The sequence below is a fragment of the Nematolebias whitei genome, chromosome 6, assembly GCF_014905685.2.
Source record: "Nematolebias whitei isolate Nwh7 chromosome 6, NemWhi1, whole genome shotgun sequence".
In the NCBI taxonomy this organism is placed as follows: domain Eukaryota; kingdom Metazoa; phylum Chordata; class Actinopteri; order Cyprinodontiformes; family Rivulidae; genus Nematolebias; species Nematolebias whitei.
Window position 1 is genome coordinate 4,502,550 of NC_056503.1, and position 9,637 is coordinate 4,512,186.

Here is a 9,637-nt window from a genome sequence, read left to right on the forward strand (position 1 = left end):
CCATATGTCCCACCGCGCTCTCTGAGGTCAGCAGACCAGATGCTTCTCTCAGTCCCAGAAACCCGTCGTAAGCTCAGAGGTGACAGGGCTTTCTCTGTTGCAGGTCCACGACTGTGGAATGAGTTGCCACTGAGTGTCCGGCAGGCTCCCACACTCTCAGTCTTTAAGTCTCGCTTGAAGACCCACTTCTATTCGCTTGCCTTTAACACGGTGTGATTTGTTTTGGTCCGGTCTGTTCTCTACTCTGTTGGCCATTTTAGTTAGCTTCTGCTGCTATTTGTATATGTATTTCTATTTTATGTTTTCCTGTCTGCTGTGCATGTTTGGTTCTTTTGTACAGCACTTTGGTTGGCCTTGTTGCTGTTTTAAGTGCTCTATAAATAAATTGGTATGGTATGGTATGGTATAAGTTTTGTCTTTGTTTGCAAGTGTTTGTAAGCACCCAAAAAAGGTCAGATCCTAGAACCACTCCTGGACTGCAAACCATCCATAAAGTAAAACCCCGACAATGATGTCAGAGGAAAAGGAGATGCAGCTCCTGCAGGTAAGGGGCGTTTCACTTTGGGACAAATTGTGATTGCTGGTTGGTAAGTTGCTGACAAGCCTGCTGCCCTGACTGGCAGGTGGTGTCAAGGATCCGACTCGTGCAAAACAATCATACATTTTACTGGCCTGTTTGAGACTGTCATCGTTTATTCCATATCTATTCAATACTTTAGTGAATCTAAGGTTAGAGGACTGGGTTTCCTTACAAAATCCTAATCTTCCTCTTCTTTCAGCTTTTCCCTCTTCAGGGGTCGCCACAGGAAGTCATCCTCCTCCATGTCACTCTGTCCTCTGCATCCTCTGTCCTCACTGCATCTACGTCCATGTCACTCTGTCCTCTGCGTCCTCTGTCCTCACTGCATCTACGTCCATGTCACTCTGTCCTCTGCATCTTCTGTCCTCACTCCAACTACCTCCATGTCCTCTCTGCCTGCTTCCATATATCTCTTATTTGTCTTTTTCCTGGCAGCTGCATTTCTAACATCCTTCTACCAGTATACTCACTGTCCCTCCTCTGGACATGTCCAAACCACTGTCCCTCCTCTGGACATGTCCAAACCACTGTCCCTCCTCTGGACATGTCCAAACCATCACAGTCTGGTCTCTCTAACTTTACCTCCCAGTTGTTCAACCTGTGCTGTACCTCTGATGATCTCATTCCTGATCTTCTCCATCCTTGTCTCTCCTAAGGAGAACCTCAACATCTTCATTTCTGCTACTTCCAGTGCTGTCTCTTGTCTTTTTGTCCATGTCTCTGTCTCCAGACCATACAACACAGCTGGTCTCACCTCTGTCTTGTAAACTTTTCCTTTGACCTTTGCTGACACCCTTTTGTCTCAAATCACTCCTGAAACTCTTCTCCATCACTCCATCCTGCCTGGACTCTCTTCTTCTCCTCTTCATTTTACACGGGTGCTGAGTTCAAATTTAGGGGTGCTTGAGCACCCCCACAAAAATAGGCTAATATCACCACTGCTGATTTGAGATGTCTTAGGACAAAACTTTTGTGGAATCTAATTCCAAGAAAAGGGTCATCATTTTACTTTATACATTTAGTATACTCTTTAAAATGAGCTAAACTTTTACTTTCTCCCTTTCCTGTACCTTCAGTGTCTGCTCACTGTGTTTCGTTCCTCCGTGCCTTCTCACCTTTGTCTTTGTGTCTGATGAGACCCTGCAGGATGAGGATGAAGTGGAGGTTGTTCTCAGAGTCACTCAGGGTCAACATGGCAATACCTCCCATACCAGAATTGTCCTCCTCGCACGTCAGCATCGAACTGAATGTCTCTGAGCAGAAAACACATGCACATCAGTGCGAAATGTCAACGTTAAGAAAGTCCATTTTCTACAAAAAATGCAGTTTGAATGCTGATTGCTGCAGGACTTTGGTGAAATAAGCTGAAGAAACTTAAGCTTCTAGTTAAAGCTTAAATAATTAATTAAGCAAAACATTACCTATAAGCTATACATACAGTAGTTAAAGACTAGGTTAAAGTAGCAAAAAGCAAGGCAAAAATAAAAAAATATAAAATACTATCTAAAAGCTAAAAGTATCAAAAGACTAGCTAAAATGGCTAACTATAAAGTAAACATAAGAAAAATGTAACTCAAAGCTATAAGTTGGTAAACACCTACAAAAACTAAAAGCAACATCATGTTAGCTAAGAGCTCAAAATAACAGAATAGGTCAAAGCTAAAAGAAGCAGAACAATAGCTGAAACCTAGTAGTAACAAGTAGCAACAAAAATTCAGATAGCTGAAATACAAAAAAGTAATCTAGTGTCAAAAGTATGAAAATGTTAAATAAAAGCTAAAACATTGCAGGAGCTAAAATACTAAATTAGCAGAGTGGTAGCTAAAAGCAGCAAAATGCTAGATAAAAGCAAAAATAGAAGAATAATGGCTAAAACATTAGTGAAACAGTAGCTAAAAGCTAAATGTATAAACAGAACAGTTAAAAAATGCTAACTAAAATATAAAAGTAGCAAAAGACTATCTGAAAGCTCAGCTATTTAAAATGCTAGCTCAAAGATAAAACTAGCAGATTAACTTAAAGCTAAAGGCAGCATTAGAAACAAAAAAGTTTGCTGAAGCAGAAGAGAACAAGGAGTTTGAAGTATGAAACAGATTTCAGTGTTTGTGGGGAAACTGTAAACAAAATCAAAACAAAGGATATTAAAACAAAAAGCTAAAGCCCCCGTGTCCCGAATGAGTTGAACATTTTGATATATGAACAGCTTAAAATAGCACAAAGTATGCAGAAGAATTTAATAAAACACAGTCAGGTTAAAAGCTGAAGTACTCTCATCAAAAGCAGTGAAACATCACTAATCCATGAAAAGCCCTGCATCATGATGTTATAACATGAGAGAATGAAAGGTGAGCATGTGTGTGCATGTGTGAGCATGTGTGTGCATGTGAGTGCATGTGAGTGCATGTGTGTGCATGTGTGTGCAACACACCAGCGAACAGAGCCCTGTGCTTGATGATCTTTCCCTGGACTTCTTCTCGTCTGCTCGTAGAGGAGGTCATGCTGATGTGCATTTGCTCAGACTGCAGCTGTCGCAGCAGAGGCTTCGGTACGTTCCTCCACACCCCACACATCTGCAGAGCCACACAAACACACGCAGGTAAGGGGCGGGATTACACACCAACAATAAACCTACAGTCTGAGACACGTTCTCCATTTGTCTTCCATTTAAAAGAACGTTTAGAACTGAAGTCAAAGATAAAAACAGAGGACACATTCACATCTGCTAGATTCATTGAATTATTTTGATTGCGCTCTTAAATCTTGGCTGCACAGCTTCAACGTGAAACCACAACTTTTCCCTCGGAGAAGAGAGAAGAAATGTGGCAGTGTGCCGGCACCTCATAACTCAGAGTTCAAGAGTAATCTCTATTTCAATTAGCAGTCCTCTCTGTCCCCCTGCTAGGCAGTGATGTAACGTGTGAAAAATTCCCTCTTCCTCCAGAAGTTCTGCTTCAACAAGCTCCCTCCTCCTTCCTTTTTTGGGCCGGAGTGTTTTCTCTGAGGTCCTCTGGTGCTTGACACTGCCATTTATCCAAAAAATAATAAAAACAGGCCCATTTGTGGGACCTGTATCCAGGGGCTGCCGTCTCGTTGAACAGAGTTTAGGTCAGACGTGGAATGTGAGAATGTGTGTATTTTAGCAAGAAATGATATGAAATGATGTAGTCAGACCTTTGGGCGAATGTAGGCAAACAAGTATAGTTAGAGCCCATCATCTACGCTGTAGGTTAACTAACGTGAAAATGAAAGTGTCTTTTTACCACTCTCCCTGGATTACACATCAAACTTGAGTTCTTGCTGTTATGTGTTATAATGGTTGCAGTCACGAAGAAAAGTTCAGGTAAAGGCGTTGAAGCAGAAAGGAGGTGTCACTGTGGATGTATACGAGCGTGTGGGGGCTTATTGTTTATTATTTCATGGAGACTGATGAGAAAACAAGTCAGACCCTGAGCACACTGTTCTGTGGTGAGAGCATTCATCACGTCGGCACCTAATTTCACTCCCCCTTCAGGAAACGCCGACGCACAGAGGTGAGACACTGCACGATGCAGATGGAGGCCAGAGGACATTGTTTTCTGTCCCTGTGGAAGCAAGTCTTACCATGTCTGACTGTCCCTTGGGGACTTTAAATTCAAAAGCAGTTGTCCCATCTGAGTCCAGGAAGACTATTTTACTGGGGCGGCCAAATCTGGAAAGAGGGGATAAGTTTTCAGTGACATGCATGGATAAAAAATTTAATACAAAAGGAATTCCATCCTTTTCTTAACAGTGCAGTGAAGAAGTATTCAACCCCTTACAGAGTTCTACTTTTGCTTATTTATACACATTTACTTCATTAAACAAATATTCATATCTGACAAAGATAACCTGTGTAAAAGTAGGAGTGCACCGATAAATCAGCCGGCCAATTTATCTGCCCCAATTTCCTTAATTTGGGAAAATTGGAAATCGTCCGATACTTGCATGAGAAACCGATTTTACTGATTTTTTTAGTTTTAACAACAATTGTCTGAACTTCATTTATATTTCAGAGCACCACCTCTTGGCCAGTTAAAACAAGTTTGTATTATTTCTAGGATACTGTTCAAGGGTCTGTTTTTCAACAAAATAAGGTTGAAAATGGAAGGTGCATTGTGACCTTACAACTCCTGACAGTGTCGATTATAAAACAAAATCGGTATCGGCCAAAATCGTAATCGGCAGGTCAGACCTTTTAGAAATCGGCAATCGGCCAGAAAACTGAAATCGGTGCACCCCTAGTGTAAAGACAAAGTGCAGTTAATTTATTTTAATGGAAACAAAGCTATTCGAAGTACCATGGCCCTTTGTGAAAAGTAATTACCCCCTAACTCAGGTGCCCAATATATCGATCGCAATCTCCCAGTCCATCTCGATCTACTGGTGGATCTCAAAGGTATTATGGGTAGATCACATGATCACATGGCATTACAAAACTAGACGTCAGCCTATCATCCATCTATGAAATTTGTTACTTGACTGACATACAGTGCAGGCAGTCTGAGGCCCCGTTTACACGACAGGAAACGTTCGGACGTTCATTTACAGACAACAGCCTCATTCTCTCTGAAACCGAAGGTTTCTGAATCCAAGTCAAGTCCAGGTTCTTTATTGTCATTCGTATCACATGTGGTACATGAGGTGGAATGAAATTGTGTACTCAGGATCCCAGTTACATGCAACAATAGCAGAAATATAAAGATCCAGATCTCAGAGTAGAGATTTTTGGGGGAACCCCCACGGAGGTATGAAACTCTCCAAGTGTGAAGTGGCACATGCGCACTACAGGCGACTGCAGTCCAAAGTTTTTCTGCACTAACAACAGTTACAATAAATGGCAGAAAGCACGGATGAAAGATGAAACGTTTCTAAATGTTTTAGTTTTTTTGAACCCGTCCAGAGGACCTGACTTTGTTTTAGAGGCAGAAAGCAGAGCTTTTGTGCTGCTCAGCCTTTTTCAGCATGAAGGAGCAAAACTAATAAGATCCAGGCTCCAGAGAGGCGTTAGTGGATTCACCAGTTTGGACTAACTGTCATGCAGACGCTGCAAGCGCAATGAATGCAGCTGAGCCGGCATCAGGGTTGCCAGATACATTTAACAAGTCTTATTTATCCCTCCTTTTCTGTGCACATGTTCAACGAACACAACACACACCTCATCTTAGAATGTCTTTACGCAGCACGCATGACAGTTTAGGTCAAAATACTGTCATTTTAAAGCCACAGTACTATAGTTCATAGCTTCTTATCTGGCAACCCAACGACATGAAAACTACAGCATTTTTTATGTAAACTTGCTAATTTTTTTGTTTATTACCCCCAATAAACACTGAAAAAACACTGACGTTTCCAGAGGTTGTTCTGTGTAAACAGGGCCTTATAGCAGGTAGATCACTTTGACTTGGTCATTTTAAAAATAGCTCCATGATGAAAAAGTCTGGACACCCCTGCTCTAAACCTAAAGTACTGTGTGTACTCCGTGAGCCACGTAGACTCTGTGCACACTGTCCGCAGATGGTTGAGACTTCATACTTGAGCATACACCCTGATGGGCTGCAGCCCAGCTCCTCAGGCAGGGGGCGTTTAAAATTGAGGTCACCGATTGGTCATTTGCTGACACCATACTGGATTGATTGACAGGTAAATTCATACACTGATGGGACACAAATCGGAGGCAATGAGGGGTTCAGTGTCTTGTCCAGTGACACTTCAGTATGTGACTGCTGGTGGATTCGAACCCCCAACTCTTGCATTGGAGGATGACTGCTCTAACCACTCAGTCACAGCTGCCCCACTTATAGACGCAATCAACCAAAAATATTAAAAATAGAAGAAAACAAAAGTGTCTTGCTGTCAAAACACTTGTTTTACCTCAGGTATGTAATTGAGAAGGTCATGCTGGTTCTGGTCAGAGAAAGACGAACTCTGGCAACTCCACTGGAGCTGGGCAGCCATGAGTCCATCACTCCTGTCAGCAAAGCCACAAATTCTGCAGAGGAATGAAATAGACCAACTTTATAACCTTAAACACGGGCCATGAGTGAAGAGAACAACTTTTTTCTTTGTGTTTATGACTAAAACTGGGTGTTTTCCATTGTTCTACCTCAAGCAGCAGTTCAGTACTTACCTGTGCGGCTCTCTCCCAGACCCGTGTTCTCGGAGCTCAGATAGGATCTGTCATTGTAAGATTTGTGGAGGTCATCTTCTTTCCCCTTCTCGTTGAAATACTCAAAGCTATCGAGCAAAGGGTCAGTCTGTTTTTTGTCATCTGCAAATGCAAAATAAAATTAAAAAACTGTAAGCAAATGGATTTATGTAGGAAACCAGAGTTTACCAGTATACAATCAAAATATATACATTTGGTAAGAAAAAAATGCTAATGTTGTACCCACTGTATTTTCAATCTGCTACACATTTCAAAAATACTGTACATGTTATCACTAGAGCCCGACCAATATATCGGTAGGGTTTATACTTTAAGCCAATTTAGATGTTTGGGGACATATCGGTATCGGAGATAAAACATCCCATTGGTTCAAGCACTTCTAAGTTTCACCCCTAAAATACTGGAACCAGCTGTAATTGTACAATGTATCCAGCAGAGATTGCATGAAGACTACTTTCAAGTCATGGTCATTCACTTAAGTTTCATTTTCATGTTCAGCACAGACAACGCAGCAATATTGTGGCGTATTTTGATGAACAGAGCATGATAAGTTTATTTTAACTGATCTGTAAAACAAACGAACAATAATAAATTCTGTTCAATCCTCCTACCTGCTTGTCACTAGTGTAGGGGAACACCATTTCAGAAACAGTTCACCTCAACTTAAACAGAAACAGTTCACCTCATCTCAAACAAACATCATTCATGTGTTTTGTGTTTTGAACTGTTTAAAATAAGATGCATCCATTCCCTTGGGAACAAACAGACTTTATTTTACAGGTGTTCAACTCAGCTCACAAACTCCTTAGTTGACACTAATGTGAATGTATTTTTTTTTTTTAAACTGTCACTGTGTTAACCTCTGTTAATATGAACTCATTTCACATGAAACGGACAGATTGTTTTAATGAGTTTGGTTCAAACAACCTTGAAGTGAAACATCTGTCGAGACTTTAACGTTTATCAAAAAGGAGTATTCCTCCCAGGATAGTTTCCCATGAAGATAACACATTTTAAAGAAACCTTTGTTTCATGACATTTTCTTTCCAGGAGATGAACAGCGACACCTTTAGATGAACATTGCATGTTATTTCAAAATATGTCATATCTGAATGTTTATTTATGAAAATGTGTGTTTTAAGTAATCTCTTTAAGATAATCATGTTTTATTTTCTCCTTTTAAAAAGAAGAGTGACTTTTTAAAGGCAGACAGAGAAAATGGACTGTGACTTTATAAAACATGACAAAAAGTTAGGACCCCCCCCTCTTCTGAGGTGTGGACCAAAGTCAGTCTATAAAGCCCCCAGTATACTGCCACGTACATCCATATGCAGAGGTACGCACGTACGTATGCAGAGGTACGAGCGTACCCCCCAGGGCATGTCTGTGCAAAGCTCAAATTTTTTACGACCGCATACGCGTACGCGGTGTCGCACAATAAACTTCCTCAGCAACGGACTGTTTTGTATGTGACACCAATGTATTAAATTCCCCTTCTTCATCTCTGATCTGGCCTTTTCTTTAGTTTTTTTGCCAAGAGGCAGTGATCTCTTCTTCCTCCGTTGATGCAATGACTGAAATGGTGAAAAATGAAGGAATCTGTCACGAGTGAATTAAACTCAGGTCCAGCATGGCTGCCAGAGTGTCTGGAGATTTCCTGGTGGGCTGGTCTGATGTGTGGGCTGTAGAGCCAGCGCTCTCTGTTTTTTAATTTTTTTAGATCTTCCTATTAACAACATATAAACACAGAACACCGCTGTGGCTGAGGCTGCCAACACTCTTTATTTTTTTTCCCGACCTGTTAATCAATCCAGTAGGTGTGTCAGCAAATGACCAATCGGCAACCTCAATTTGTCCGGAGGGTAAACGCCCCTTGTCTGTGAAGCTGCTCTGCAGCTGCTCAGGGTGTACGCTGGAGTTTAATGACTGAACCCTCTGCGTACAGTACACGCGTACATACGCATGAACGGATGTACGCGGCAGTATACTGGAGGCTTAACACACAGACTGTTAAGTTAAGTTTCACTTCTACACTACTTCTTCACTTATACTTCTTCACTCTACTTCATCACATCTTCTTCAACACATCTTCTTCAAGCATTAAACTTCAAGCAAACTTCAGAGAAGAAACTTCCTCCTAGTGAGATGTCCTGGGAATAAAGAGAACCAGAAGCAGAACCTGGCATTAACCTGAGATTTGTTACCAGAGCCATCAAATCGCAGAGTGGAAAAATCCCAGCTGACTCCCATATGGACCCTCGTCCCTCCAAGATGACAGGTGAACTGTGAGGAAGACTCAGCCTCTCAGTCACCAGAACATCTGGACTGGTACCATTTTTAAGCAGTTGTTGGACCATTCTGACCATCTCATTCTGGTAGGACAAAAGACCTTGAATGCCTTTCTGGTGATCATACATCACAATAATATTGCTTGATATACACCACAGGTAATTAAGACACAATTTCAACTACTCCACAAACAGAACCAGTCCAAAAACCTGCCTTTTTAAAAGTTTCACAGATTTGAATAATCAAGTATACCATTGCTAGAAAGCTATTTCGTTATTCATTTGTTTGTTATGAATAATCTACAAACCGGATTCCAAAAAAGTTGGGACACTAAACAAATAGTGAATAAAAAGTGAATGCAATGATGTGGAGGTGCCAACATCTAATATTTTATTCAGAATATAACACAAATCACAGATCAAAAGTTTAAACTGAGAGAATGTATCATTTTAAGGGAAAAATCTGTTGTTTCCAAATTTCATGGCGTCAACAAATCCCAAAAAAGTTGGGACAAGTCCATTTTTACCACTGTGTGGCATCCCCCCTTCTTCTTACAACACTCAACAGACGTCTGGGGACAGAGG

At 41.1% G+C, this 9,637-nt stretch overlaps 1 protein-coding gene across 1 annotated transcript in view; it reads right to left on the bottom strand.

Annotated features, from left to right (window-relative positions):
• Positions 1–9,637, bottom strand: part of chrd (chordin) — a 95,175-nt gene that overhangs the window by 49,128 nt on the left and 36,410 nt on the right. The window contains exons 5-9 of the mRNA XM_037678439.1: positions 6,726–6,866; positions 6,470–6,587; positions 4,181–4,268; positions 3,009–3,150; positions 1,696–1,833 (exon numbers count right to left, since the gene is read on the bottom strand). Coding sequence (XP_037534367.1) covers positions 1,696–1,833; positions 3,009–3,150; positions 4,181–4,268; positions 6,470–6,587; positions 6,726–6,866 — 627 coding nt within the window. The remainder of the gene's footprint in view (positions 1–1,695; positions 1,834–3,008; positions 3,151–4,180; positions 4,269–6,469; positions 6,588–6,725; positions 6,867–9,637) is intronic.